This window comes from Sphaerodactylus townsendi, linkage group LG03, assembly GCF_021028975.2.
Source record: "Sphaerodactylus townsendi isolate TG3544 linkage group LG03, MPM_Stown_v2.3, whole genome shotgun sequence".
In the NCBI taxonomy this organism is placed as follows: Eukaryota; Metazoa; Chordata; class Lepidosauria; order Squamata; family Sphaerodactylidae; genus Sphaerodactylus; species Sphaerodactylus townsendi.
Genome location: NC_059427.1, coordinates 112,419,866 through 112,435,121, shown reverse-complemented (window position 1 = coordinate 112,435,121; position 15,256 = coordinate 112,419,866). Strand labels below are relative to the sequence as shown.

Below are 15,256 nucleotides of genomic sequence, written 5' to 3'. Positions count from 1 at the left end.
TGTCTTTTGTCTACCCATACCCTTCCCCTTCCTTATTTGTGTGAGGAATAGTTTAAGGGTAAAAAACAGGGCTAGTTTCACTTTCGGTTCCACAGCACCTTGGCCCCTTTTTACTCAGCCATTCAAGATGGCGAACAGATCCTTCTCCCCGGAAAGGGAGACATTCGCCAGGACGACTGCAGAGGGCACCCGAGCCTCAGTAGCCCGCAGTCTTTCTTCCCCCTCCAGCAGCCGCGGGGCTAGCTTGGAGGAGGGCAACGGAGCCCGTTCAGGCGGCCGCTGGGTCGACCGAGAACGGGACGAAGAGACTCACCCCCCCTCCCGAAAAAGGCGCGGGGGAAGAAAAAGCAGCAGGCGAACTCAGACGCTTCTGAGTGCCTGCCCACGGAACGCTGCGACGAGCGCCGGAGCGGAACGCAGGCAGCGTCGCTCCAGAACGCCTCCCCTCCAGAACGAGACCCGCCTAGCAGAGCGCAGCAACTCTACCGCGATCGCTTCTCTCCTCCTCCCCCTGATATGGAGTCAACCACGGCGGCTCACAGGCAAGAGCGTTCCGGGTCCCCGGGGAGTGTTCAATCCTCCAGTGCAGCGCAGACCCACTCTGGAGGGCAGGGAGCAGAGGGATTTTTAACTGGGTGGCAGGGATTTACCCCCCAGGAATTTGTTCAGCTCCTCTCAAACACCGTTTCTGCAGCTTTTGAAAAATCTTCTGCCAGGGCTAGACAGTCAGAAGCCAGTAGTAGTAGACGCAGAAATAGATCCAGATCTCCTCATCAGCCCTCACACAGGCGCCACCATTCAGAGTCTAGGAACCCTCTCACCTTCCCAGGAGAGAGCAGTGCCAGTGAGGGGGAGGAAGAGGAGATCCAAAATAGATTTTCTGACTCAGAAGAGATTAATGTTGAAACCCCAGAGCAATCACATAGATTTTTCAAAGTGGATGACCTGGCCTCCCTACTTTCCAAAGCCATTGCTGCCTTGGAATTGCAAGATTCAGAAAACGCCTTAGATCCTCCAGGCACTAATACCTCCACAAAACAAAATATAAAGGGCAGACCTAAAGGTAGCCAAACATATTTTCCATCTGATAATGATGGCCCAGTCTGTTTTCCAGTCCCTGAGCTTTTTGAAAATTGCATCAGAAAAGAATGGGACAATCCATCATCCAGCAAAGGCTTACCAGCGATTGCTAAGAAATTGTATGTCATGCCTGAATTCTTTAATAGAATGCTGCAAATACCCCTGGTAGATGCACCCATGGTGGGTCTACAAACAGCAGGATTAGTGAATAAAGAAGGAGATGGTTCCCCTCGAGACCCCATAGATAAGAGATCTGATGCAGCCCTTAGGCGATCTCATGAGTGGATGACAGCTAACATCAGAGCACTAGTGGCCTCTTCGATTTTGGCTAGGGCCTCCCTAGCATGGCTAAAAAGACTCATGGACATGATTCCACCTGAACAAGCAGGCACCAGGGAAGGCCTGCAACACATCCTCCTCACAAATTCCTTTATAGCGGATGCAACCCTGGATGTGATGTCCTATGCAGCAAGAGCAATCGCAACTTCAACTGTTGCCAGAAGAAATTCATGGCTTCGTGCTTGGCAAGCAGATCAACATTCTAAAATAGTGGTAGCAGGTTACTCTTTTCGGGGAGAATGCCTCTTTCGTCAAGAACTCGACCAAATTCTAGTTGAAGGAAAAGACAAAAGAAAGACTCTGCCAAAATTTGTTAGAGCCACCTCCCCGGCACGTTCATCCAGATCATTCTTCCGTACTCAGAGGACTCTGCCTAGATTCAACAAAGACACTAAACAATCTACCTGGGATAGCAGGAAGACCACTTGGCAAAATCAGTCCTTTCTGGGCAGATCCTCCTTTCGACCCACAGGTAGAGGAGGAAAGTTTACAAATTCCGAAAAAACGAACAGAGCATGACTATCACACCATTCTGATAGGGGGACGTCTTCAGTTATTTCAGACAGCCTGGCAGGGAAGTCATGTGGATCGTTGGACTCAAGACGTGATATCTCAAGGCTACATGATAGAATTCAACCAAATCCCAAAATCCAGGTTCATTCCATCATGCCTCAAACCAGATTCAATCAAAGCACGTCACACCAAGATGGCCATTCAACATCTATTGGACATTCAGGCTATAGAGCAAGTCCCAGTCCACGACAGAAAGACGGGAGTTTACTCACACCTTTTTGTTGTTCCCAAAAAGAATGGCGACTGGCGTACCATACTGAACCTGAGATATCTCAACAAACATATAAAACTCCGACGATTCCAAATGGAAACTATCAGAACGATAGCAGAGGCATTGAGACATCGAGACCTACTGACTTCCCTGGACGTCAGCGAAGCGTACCTACACATCCCTATCCACCTATCACACCGCAAGTTCCTGAGATTCGCCTTCCAACACCAACACTTCCAGTTCAAAGTGTTACCCTTTGGGCTAGCCACGGCACCGAGAGTTTTCTCAAAAGTGCTACTGGCTCCTATTGTGTTCCTTCGTCTGAGAGGCATACACCTACACCCCTACCTCGACGACATTCTTATTCGGTCGCGATCCCAAGAGGAAGCCATCAGGGACCTTTCTCTGGTGATGGAAGTGCTGGAACAACATGGGTTTGTGATCAACAAGGAAAAGAGCTCCTTGATCCCCAAGATGGAGATGGAACACTTAGGAGCACTGATTTCAACATCAAAGAACTCCTTCTTCATTCCCAACAAAAAGATCACCAAGATACAACGAACAGTGGCATCAGTGATTCGCAGCTCCAAGTTCTCTGTTCTTCAATTGACCAGTCTTCTCGGCCTAATGATCTCTACCATCAATCTTCTACAATGGGCCCGACTGCATGCAAGGCCTCTACAAACCTTTCTCCGTCCGTATCAGAACGCCATCATAGTAAAACACGACAAAACCCTAGTCATACCACAAACATTGAAGACAGAACTCTCTTGGTGGATGGTCAGAGAACACCTGACCCAGGGAAAAGTGTATCTTTTTCCAGAAAGACCACAACTGTACTCAGATGTGAGTCTACTGGGGTGGGGAGCCACCCTCGATGGCAAAATCATTCAAGGCAAATGGTCTCACCAAGAATCATCACTACCAATGAACATATTGGAGATAAGAGCAATCAGACTGGCGCTGCTGAGCTTCAAGAGTATACTGAAACAACGCCATGTGGTCATCTGGACAGACAACATCTCAGCAAAGACCTACCTCAATCACCAGGGAGGATCGAGATCTCCAAAGCTTCGTCAAGAAGTCAGCAAGATTCTCAAATGGGCGGAAACCAACATTCTCTCCATTCAAGCGGAATACGTACAGGGCAAGTTGAACGTCCAAGCAGACTGGCTCAGTCGCACAACAGTTCAAGACGCAGAATGGAAACTGGATCCCAGGATCTTCCAACAGATCTGCCAGAAATTCGGGACCCCATCCTTAGACCTCTTTGCCAACAAAGACAATCATCAAATACCCAAATATGTCATGAGGTTCTTTGACCCGAAGGCCTTCGCAACGGACGCATTAACTACCCATTGGCCCAACGCCTTGATGTATGCGTTCCCCCCCAGTTCCGGTGATCCCAAAACTGCTACGACGGATCATGGCATCTCGAGCATCGATCATCCTGGTAGCTCCAGCATGGCCAAGAAGACCATGGTTTTCTGTCATTCAACAACTAGCCATAAAACCAGCCTTCCGTCTGCCAAACATTCCACACTTGCTCACTCAAGGACCCATAAGACATCCGGACCCAGAATGGTTTCGATTGACTGCATGGTTGTTGAACGGGAAAAACTAAGAAACAAGGGATATTCAGTTAAAGTGACTGAAACCTTAATGGCCTCTCGGCGACCGGCAACCATGCGGATCTATAATGCTTCCTGGAAGGTTTTTGTACAGTGGGCATCAAAACATCGTGTTGACCCGACTTCACCCAAAATAACTTTGATTCTTGAATTTCTACAAGAGGGCCTTGAATTAGGTCTGAGGAGTGCTACCTTGCGACGTCAAATAGCGGCACTATCCACGATCTGGCCCAAGATCCAAGGTGTTCCAGCATCACGTCACCCAGATGTAGTAAGATTCCTAAAAGGCGTATCCCAAATACAACCACCAGTGAATCATAGATTTCCCTCCTGGAAGCTACATACGGTGCTAGCGGCTCTCACCAAGCCCCCCTTTGAGCCGATACAAACCATCCACCTTAAGTGGTTGAGAATGAAAACGTTATTCCTTGTAGCCATCACATCGGCCAGAAGAGTATCAGAATTGAGAGCCTTATCAGTGAATCCCAATTTCTGCGTGTTCCATCCAGATAGGGTGGTATTACGCACAGACCCGACCTTCAGACCAAAGCTCCAGCTTCCATCTTAAACAGGAAATTGTTATCCCTAATTTCTGCCCGAGACACACTCACCCTACAGAGAGATTGTGGCACAACCTGGATGCATGCAGGGCGGTAAAAGCTTTCATTATTTGCACTGAAAACATCAGACAATCGGACAGTCTGTTCATCAACATTTCACCCCCAAATATAGGACACCAGATGTCAGCAGCATCTATAAGCTCTACGCTCAAAGCATGTATAATAGAGGCACACAAGACGACAGATTTACCAGTACCTCACGGCATCACAGCTCATTCCATTAGATGTTCATCTGCTAACGCAGCCTTTCGAAATTGAGCTTCCGTAGAAGACATTTGTAAAGCAGCGATATGGTCTTCTCCTTCCACCTTCATAAAACATTACAAACTCCAATCCTGGACTGCAGCAGAATCCGCCTTTGGATGGAGGGTTCTGGAGCACATCCTGGATGATCATATCTAACCCTCCCGTTTTTGGAGGACACTTCTATAGGAGGTCCCATCCAAGATGGTCTACACCTCCAGGAGAACGGACCATTGGATACTTACTGGGAAGGGTCCTTCTCCTGGGGGTTGTAGACCATCTTGGCCCTCGCTTAGACATATCATCCTCCCTTAGACATGTCCCTTAGACATACCATCCTCTTTAACGTGGAATAGGTCAGGTTAGAGGTATAACTGTATATAGTTAAGTGTTACAGATTACATTAATTCCACTCGTTTGGTGGTACTGTTCTGTGTTGTTTATGTTTTTGTTATCATGTTCTATGATCAGTAGCTATGCCAAATGGATACTGACGAAATGGAGGATGAAGACCAGACAGGAAGTTTTTAAAAGTCATTTCCTGCCTCCTAGATAAAGGGCAAGAAAGCACCCATCTAAGATGGTCTACAACCCCCAGGAGAAGGACCCTTCCCAGTAAGTATCCAATGGTCCGCTCCATCCTATCCCAGGTTTCTTGGACAGAAATCCATTCTTGCGCATTTCTAGCGAGTATGGTGTATTTAGGATTGATACATATTCACTTGGGAATAATACCTACTGAAGTAAGTGAACTTGACACATAAATACCCAGAATTGCCTAGGGGTGGGGGAGAGAAAAGACTGCAGGTCACATGTTGTGCAACTCTTGTTTTAGAGAGTATGGTATTATCAGAAGCGGAGCCCGGGGGTGCGCACTCCCTGTGTCCCTGCTGCAGCGCCATCCACCCCCACCCTGCCCTGGAACCCCCTCAGAACCCCCCGCCCCACCCCCTCTGTGGCCCGGCAATGCCCCTTCCACTGCTTTGCCCAGGGTATTGTGCCCCAACCAGCCCCATTGGCGCTATGCCACTGGACATTATTGCTTAGCTGCTGCACTTGAAATCTCACCTTCGCTTCAGAGATATACTTGGATGATGTTAGCAACTGACAAAGTCTTTGTATTTACTCCAGTTGCAGGAAATAAATATTTAACAACTATTTGGCAGAGGATTTCTCATTCTAAATCCCATAGCATTAAACCCATGCATGATTATTGCGCTCTAACCTCTCCTTCCCCCATATGAAAGGGAAATAAGATAGAAAGCAGAACAGCAGTGCTAAGAAAAGTGTGATCATCATCTGCTCTCAGTTACCTTGAAACTAAATAAAAAGGATTCTATGCTGGAGATTAACTGATTTGCTCAAAGGTTGTGATCAGATACTTACGATTTTGTAGTCTTGCAAACTACCACCAATGGTGCACATAGACATTGCTGGCCTGTATTGATTTTTAGAGACATCTGTTATAAATCATTTTGCTCATGTTTAGGCAAAAACTACCAAAGGAAATGTCAGCACCTTGGTTAAAGAAAATAGAAAAATAAAATTAACAAAAAACAAAATCTACTCTACAAGAGTTATATGCTTTGAAAAAAGGATCATATCTGTGGGATGAACATTGAGGGTATAGTTCCCTTCAGTACAGAAAGAGCCCCTCAACAGGCAATACATGATGAGGAACTAGCCCTTTGAAAATGTGCACTGTCCCAAAATAGCACAGATTGACTGCAAAAGGATTTATGAATGCTCTACAAAGCCAAACTCAAGATGCTCCAGCCTAATTTTATTTATTTATCATATTTTTATCCCGCCCTATCCCAGAGGGCTCAGGGTGGGTTACAACAGTTTTTAAACCATTAAAAACTGGCTCTTAAGATCTATACCTCTTGAAATTCTTTGTGCTGTTTGGGACAAATCTTCACATTGTGCTTGCAAATCAGGGTTCAGCATTATAACTATTCCACAGGATTAAAGCATTGTGAACTTATTCCACACAATGGGATATGCCCCATATTACAAAAGGCTTGGTTTTTATTCTCTTTCTGCCCTGACTTACTAAAGAATAGCTGCCCTGACGTACTAAAGAACTGCTGCCTTGTTTTGTCTCCTACAAACTGCTCATGACAACCTGATGGGATTGCCAGTCCTCATGTAGTGATCTGCAAGTGCATTTGGGGAGTGAGGACTTCAGGGCTGGCATCATGCTGGTGCAGTGACACCCCTTTCAGTGAAAACTGAAAGTAACATGATGCTCTAGCGCCTGCAAAAACCTCTATGGTAAAATGATAAGATTGCCCCATTTCTACACCCGTTTTCTCCCATTGTATTTTAAACATGGTTCACAGGAATCAAGATACGTGACAGCTCTGCAACCTAAGTAGGATAGTTTGTTTCTACCTGTGTATCCAGTAGCTATTTGTATGTGATTGCTACCTCAGGCTTCCAAGAAACAGGCAGCTTGGTCTTATCACTTCCTGTCCCACATTGCACTTCCTGTCCCATATTGCTAAAGAAAAGATGTCCCCTTTATGGCAATAGCTGCACAACTAAAAGATCAGATATGTTGGTTAGTCTCATGTGAGCAATGTCAAAAGGATGTTTGTCAAACTTTTGGTGTCTTTTGGACCTTTTGATAAACAGTTTTCTGAGGATTGTGATTGGTTTCCAACTTCCTTGGTCTTCCTGTTCATCTATGAACAACACATGAATGTGAGCTGTAAATAGGTCCCTTATCTCCAATATCCTGCTCTGTGGTGGTTTTGAAGTTATATTTATTTCTCTGTGTCCTCATAACACATGTTTCATCTCTACCTAATGCTGATTTGTACTTCTCTGCATATATATTTACCCGAGGTTGTTTAAATTGTGCCCTTACTCCAAGAAATTCACAATAACATGCATAGTTCTCTCCCCTCCTTCACTTTACAACAACCATGAGGTATAATGGATTGACAGACTCATTGCTGGTTGCCTCATGGCATAGCAGCTGATGGACCAAAGTTTTCTGGGCTTTCAGTTACACATTCTAATCATTATACCACATGGGCTCTCATTTGATCACCAGCCTTGATCAGATTTCACATCAGATCAGACTGAGCACTCTTCAGTTAAGAAAGTGCCTGAGGTATTTGGCAGTTTCACAATGCAAATCCTTGATGTCAACTCATAGATTAGTGGAAATTTGTGAACATACCTTGAAGGTCACCTTCAGAGATTCTGCTATGGGTGCCTCTGCCTTCTGAAACAACTTGGAAGATGGCCTTCTTAGTCATGGTACCAAAGCTCTGGAGCTCGTTCTCCAAGAGATTTGTCCATCTCCTTCTGTCGCTGTTTTCCACCAGCAGATGAGGTCATCTTTGTTTCATTGGGCATTTCCTCAGTGGTCAGTGATCACTCTCCTTGACCAATATCTTAATTTTCTGTCTTTATGTATTTAAACTCCATTTTTAATTGGTTTTAACAAAGTTCTAAATCAATTGAATGGATGATTTTAACATATATATTTTAATTCTTTAGCCATTATGTGGGTCCTTGCGAAGACAGAAAGGTATATAAATGTTGTTGATAATAATAACAACATCAGTCAGATTCAGAAGTCAGCCCTGCTGAGGTCCACAAGTGTACTACCGTATATACTTGCCTATAAGCTGAGTTTTTCAGCCCTGTTTAAAGGCTGTGAAAAGCCCCCTCGGCTTATAGGTGAGTCACCATTTTCTATACATCACAAGGAGGCTGGGGGCGGCCGGGACAACCTCCCTGCCTGGGAAGCTGCTTGTTGAGAGTGAAGGGGGAACCCTGAGACACCCTGGCTGGCTGGGCTTCCTCAAACCCCCACAGAGGGAGCTCCTTATTTGGGCAGTGACATCAGGGGGAGTCACTGCCGAAATAAGGAGCTCCCTCTGCCTGTGGGCTGGGTTTGACAAAGCCCAGCTAGCTGGCAGGCAGAGGGAGCTCCTTATTTGGGCAGTGACGCCCCCTGATGTCACTGCCCAAATAAGGAGCTCCCTTTACCTCGGCTTATACCCCAGTCAATAAGTTTTCCCAGATTTGGGCAGTAAAATTAGGTGCCTCGGCTTATACACGGGTCGGCTTATACTCTGTGTGAGACTCGAATCGAAATGAAAGACCAACAGTCAGCTAAAGACTTAGTAGCTGTGATATTAAACAAAATTTAACAACAACAACAACAACAACAACAACAACAACAACAACAACAACAACAACAACAACAACAACAATAATAATAATAATAATAATAATAATAATAATAATAATAGCACTGCACAGGTAATTTAAGAGCCAGCCCTAATTTTTTCCTATACTGACCATTGATAATATTTCTGCTTTTCCTCCTGAAATGATTAGAAATGGAAATTCAGCTAATGGTTATTTTTAAATCCAGGAATAGTCTAAAAGACTACACCACCAAGGAAACCATCATGTCCCAGGTGTTCCTATACTTAGAATGACATCTGATCAAGAAGTGATCCTATTTACAGTGGCAATGGCCTAGGACGGGTATAGCAGGTTCAGTATGTACCATGATGCAGCTAATGGACTTAGACAAGCTACACTCAATTCACATCATGACAGTCTTGTGTGTTCTCCCGAGTCTTATTAGGAAACAGTGACATGAACAGAATCTGTGGTTTTCTATTAGTTACGGGAATGGGTTTCCTTCCCATCCAAAGCCCGCTGTCAGCTCTTGATTACAAAACTAAGATTTGTAAGGGCAGAACTTGCATTGAGGGCTGGTCAGACTTCCTGCCTGCACAGACCAATTGGGGAAGGAAAGCCTCCCTTTTCCGCTGATCACACTTTGTGGCATCCTGTGATGAGCTGACATAAGAGAATACTATTTCTGGGCCACCCCGAGAGTATGAATCATGCCTCTTGTTTAGTTGTCACTTTCTTGTGACATTTGCCCGATAAGTTTTAACTTAAGACATGAAAGGGTGGGGTGGGGGTTGAGCATATATTTTGTACTGATTTCATCTTTGGGTACCTATAACCTCATCCGTGTTGTCCTTATCATAGAGTGGTAGTTTTGTTTACAGACCGGAGGTGGTCCTGTTGTATGTTTGTAGCCTTCTGAGGCATCTGGCTGTGTGACTTGCTAAACCTCTTGTGATGGTGATCTTTGCCTAACACAAGTAGCAAAGACTGCTTGGGTGTGGTGGACCAGCTATCATCAGACAAAAGAACTTTCAGCAGTTGACTTGGAACACTGCAGTTTGATTTTATGAACTGTCTACTGACAAGATGCCAGGATCAGTCATTCTGACTCAGAGTGTGTTGGGAAACATGAAAAGATGGAGAGTTGTATAATGGAGATGATCATATTTTCATAAAATGTAATTTGCAGGTTATTAATACCTGGTTGCTTTGTCATAAAATAACAGTGGAGGAAACCAAAATTTGTGTTTGAAAAGTTTGGGACCTTATAGTTATCAGCAAACTATCACAATATATTATCTCTAAATAAGGAAGACATGAAGGAGGACAAGTTTGTGGGGAAGTAGTTACTTGTTTTTAAGGGAAGCCACTAAATTAGGAAAACAAAGAAATAAATATTCCTGTTGATATTCTAATGAGCTATTATATCAGTCATGAATGGTATCAGCAAGCCACATGGCAGAAGGGAATGGGCATTTTACAGGTACTCATACTGTTTATAAAATCAATATTTTTTTAAAAAAAGATCCTGATGGGTATGAATTAAATTGGATTACAGTGGATTAATGCTGCAAAAACTGTTTCATGAACACTTTTTGCCTTAACAGAGATTCCTGTCTTGTATCAGAAAGGACTGGGGATGCATTGATGATCCAAAGGACATAACAAGGAAGCTTAGCTATAATCCTTCCTCCCTTCAAAACTTCTGTGGATTTCTTAAGGATCTAGTGGCTGGGGATCTTGGATCTGTTTCTTGTTGCTGCCATCTTGTTCTAGGCCAGTGTTTCCCAACCTTTTCGATGTCACGGTACCCTTGACCTCACTCTTCATATCTCACAGTACCCCTGCCATCCCCCCCCCCACACTTTCCCCTCCCAGGGTGAAGGGAAGCACTGGGGGTGGGTCAGGAAGTGGCTGCTGACCTTGTGGCAGGCCCTACCCCATGGGCCAGCTCCATGTTCTTGCTGGCACTGGCGGGAGACACCACAAAAGTGAGGGGGGCCAGTAGCATTGCCGCGGTACTCCTGGGACATGCTCACGGCACCCCAGGGTACCACCGAACCCTGGTTGGGAAGCGCTGTTCTAGGCTATATGAGGAATCAAATTGAAAAAAGAGTCAGGTTCCCTATTGGTCCAGTTTTTGGATTCTTGAATGACAGAAGTTGTAGACAAGCAAGCAGGAATATACAGACAGGCAGAGATTGGCTTTTTATTTTGCTTTGTTTTAAGGTATTCTGTGGCTAATACCATTTTTTCTTGGCTAAATATTTTATGTTTAGGAGATAATCTAAAATGCAGCACACGACGTGCACTGAAGATAGGATCCACCATGCATTGGAGAGGTGCCTCCATGGCCTCAGTAAAAATGCCATCTCTGCCAATACTTGGACAGGTAAGTAATGAACTCCACAATAACTATGTGAGGATTATCAGAGTCTTCTCTCTCCCTTCACCAGTCTGTCTAAACACACATCTGGTTTATTTTTTAGCTCCTGGCATTTATTCATGCTGCTGGATTCCTAGTACTAATGACATTTGTGCATGTGCAAACCATAAATGAGTGGAAGGAGGAATCCATAGTTAATAAATAAAACCAGTTAGCCCTTTTTTCTTTAAGTGCTTTCATTTTTCTTTCTAGTAGAAGCGCTTGGGAGCCCAGCCAACCCATCAGGTAGCAAAAATGTCTCATTTAGATCTTAAAGATAGGGGAAATATCATGGCGGTTTAGTTTTAAAAGCAGATGTTCTTAAATATCTGCTTCAGAATAGCTGGATCAAATGTTAACTACTGGTTGGATCCAAAGGGTAAAACAGGAAAAGGAGGCTGGAGGAAAGTCCAATTGGATTAGCAGGAAGGAGACACACTGAGTAGGAGCTGAAGACTAGAGCTGGGAGCTTGAGTAAGTGTCTCACCATTGCCAGGTCATCATTTTGAAATCCTCATCCCTACACCTCAAAGTTCTGAGGTGGAAAGAATCAGTAATGCTTGTATGGAGATGATGGGAGAGACTTCAGGTTTATCTTACTCTCCTCATATTTCTCTCAGGGAATGCAGCACCCTACGCTTCTTGACTTTTTCCTTTGAGGAACTTCTTCTATTCTGCCCAGATTAGTACAGTGCTGTCTGTTAGGGGTGTGCGCTGAGAAAATTTTCATTATAAGTATGAATCTGCAATTCAACAAGGTCCAGGTCTGCAACCTGTGGCTCTCCAGATGTTCGTGGACTACAATTCCCATCAACCCCTGCCAGCATGGCCTATTGACCATGCTGGCAGGGGGTGATGGGAATTGTAGTCCTTGAACATCTGGAGAGCCGCAGGTTGCAGACCCCTGAACAACAACATTCTTGACTGCTAGTGTCTGATTTTCGAGTGGGACAGTACTGGCTTGGGATTTGGGGAAGGGATGTTCTGGAATTTCAGGACCATTTTCAATGGGTGAGCCAAGGTGAGGGTTTGGTGCAGCTGTTTTTAAAGATAATGGCCACAAATTGGCACAGAGCATTGGCTACCCTCTAATATAAAGCTCTTCTAAAATTCAAGTGAAAAGAACAAAGGGGTTCAATTTTACAGACCCCAGAAAGAAGTGCCCTTAGCACACTGCTCTCTGCTGCTTCATATTGGGGGGAAATGACAGTGCCACAGCAGGAAAAGTAAACACTGACCATTGGCGGCATCTGATTTCTTTAAATAATCTTACAGTAACTTGATGACAATATTTTTCCACGCTTTCTACTGAAAGCTGTTCACTTGCTGTCCTTCCTTATTGTGGTCTGCAGTCTCCTTTCACAAAGTGAGGAAGTCTTTCTTTGCATAAAATGTCTGTCACAGCTGTTATTACAATCTTTGATAATAATTTGATTTTAAAAAAGAATGTGTATGTAACTGCATGTGATGAAATAATCATCTAATTGCTTCATGCTGGGTGTCTACTAAAAGGTATCATATTACTACTATTACTGTTTATGAAATTCCTGATGTTGGCGTGGGGGGGAGCCTCCCATCCCTGTGAAGAAGTCAGAGCAGCAGCTGTGGGGCTGATTTATGTCTGCCCCTTCAGAAATCACAGTAACAATCCAAAACCGAAATTTTCACGTGTCTTTTCAGTTCAGGACTTTCAGGCTGCGTACCGCTACCGTGTATCTCTCATGCCTCATATTGGTACATGCTAGAGAGCAAGTTCCTTGCATGGTGGCCTTTGAATACATGTGAGATTTCTTGCACGTTTTGCAATGCTGGTATGCAGTCATCATAGGGGATGGCAGAGATATGTGAGCAGGAACAGCACTACCAGTAAAACAGGAAAAGCCCACTCTCCAGCACATTCCCTCATTCTGGAGCCTTGCTGGCCATCCCAGGAACTAATGATCTTGAATTTTGCACAGTTGCACATGAGAACATGAAAAGTCTTGCATATCTTTTAAACACCCTTAATGTTCATAGAGGTGTGAAAATTCTCTCTTGCCTGGTATCAGTACCACTAAAAATGCAAAAAAGGAGGAGTGGCTTTAAGATCCACCTGTGTGCCTCCCTTCAACTCTGCCAGTCCATTCCTTTCCAACCCCCTCTTATCCTGCAAGCAAGAAAAAACATCATCACAAGAAAAAACACACATCAAACACATGATTCTACTTGGCTCCATTACAGTCAGGAAGCTCTGTGCCAATAGCCCTGGGTCAAGGACTCTTTTCTTCTGGCATCATGGAAAAAGTATCTGTGAAAATGCCCATGTCACATATGAGAGAGAAAATGACCCTCTGTGTTTGGGGAATTGTGACAAGCCTTTTTTTTCCTACTGAGAGGAAACAGCCTCCTAAGATTTTTGGGATCTAGGTTTGTTTTGAACTATAAACCTCCTCAGTTTCCCGGTGTTCTACAGGGTAGCAAGCAGTGGTGGGATTCAAATAATTTAACAGCCGGTTCTGGTGGTTGGATTCAAATAATTTAACAACTGGCTGTTTACAAGCACCATCTTAACATCTGGTTTTGCCTCAGTGGTGCAAACCTGCTGAATCCCACCACTGGTAGCGAGTATATAGGCTTTGGGTTCGCTGCTGTGAGGTAAGCTTTGTGGTGCACAAGGAGATTATTGAGATTGTTGAGGCTGAATTAATGTGTAAACAACTAAGAAGGTTTATTAATTTACAGGTTGGTTGTAGAGGAACAAACTAACAACACTGATCTTCAGATAGAAAAAGCAGAACTTGGCTGAGGCACAAAAATGTAAAGTTTAGACTTCTGAGAATAGTTAGACTTTTCTGCAGTGCTTTCAGGCACAGACAGACTTTTTACTGACTAGCCACTAGGTTGGAGCCTCTCTCACACACAGGATTCCAGGCACTCCAACCTGCCTTTCCCCCTGTAATCAGACTAAATTGTACAAGGTCTGTTCATCACCAGAGACAGGCCTAACCGTTGAACACTCTTTTCTCTCCCAGAGATAGAGCTAAACCACTCTGCCATACTACCAGGAAGAGCTACCTTTCACTCTGCCTGCTCTTTTTCCTGAGCCAGACCTAAGCTGACACTGTTTTCTCCCTGAGGTAGAACTCACCTCCCCCTTCTCCCTGAGGTAGAACTCTAACATCTCATCCCCCTTTTCAAAGGTGATTGCATGCTGGAGCACTCTTATGGGCTCATCTGAGTGGCTGATTTTTCTCTCTGGGACAGAATAGTGTCCTGTCTAGCACAGGAATCCATTAGGTTACCCATTTTTCTAACATCAAGTGTAGAAATTGTTATAGTGGAGCTGAACAACTTGGCCAGCCAAGTTGTTTCCCAGTGAAGTAGTCAAAAGAGAGCTGCTATAGTTCAAATCAAACGTGTGCTTGCAGCCAGTGTTTTCATTTTTCCCTTTTGTATTGGATTCCTAGGGAAACTTCCAGATGGAGGGGCATTTCTTTTTCCTTTTTATAGGGCAGATTGATGAAGCCCATGCCAGCCATACCAGATCTGGCTCCATGGCACTGATTGCTGGTAGTCCAAATGACAGCCCAGAGACTGGCAAGATGAGCATGGACAGTACAGCCAGGGCAGGGATGGTAGCACTGGACCCCTGATCTAGCTGGCATCTGTTAAAAGCACCTGTTAAGGTACTTTTAGTGCTAATTCAGCTGTAGAGGAAGTTTGTTGCCTGGATGCAACCTTAGAGTGTATATAAACACTGCAGTACCACACCTATATCTGGGTGGCAACTACCCACATTATTGCAAACATCTCAGAACAGATGTGGCTCAGGGTGTTTTTCTCAGAATCACGCTTCATTCCTTACAAAAAGAACTTCTTGCTGCTGCTGTGGGTGCTGTCTCCTTGAGCCAGCTTGTATGGTTAGCATTTCCTTTCTCGATTCCTTTGTAAAATAAAAGGCAGCTTATAACTCGCTCTC

The 15,256-nt window shown here is 44.5% G+C and overlaps 1 protein-coding gene across 2 annotated transcripts in view; it reads left to right on the top strand.

Annotated features, from left to right (window-relative positions):
• PIK3R5 (phosphoinositide-3-kinase regulatory subunit 5) overlaps window positions 1-15,256 on the top strand; it is a 70,786-nt gene that overhangs the window by 31,572 nt on the left and 23,958 nt on the right. For both annotated transcript variants that reach the window (XM_048490479.1, XM_048490478.1), the window contains exon 2: window positions 11,153-11,265. In XM_048490479.1, the coding sequence (XP_048346436.1) occupies window positions 11,166-11,265 (100 nt within the window). In that variant the 5' untranslated portion in view covers window positions 11,153-11,165. The remainder of the gene's footprint in view (window positions 1-11,152; window positions 11,266-15,256) is intronic.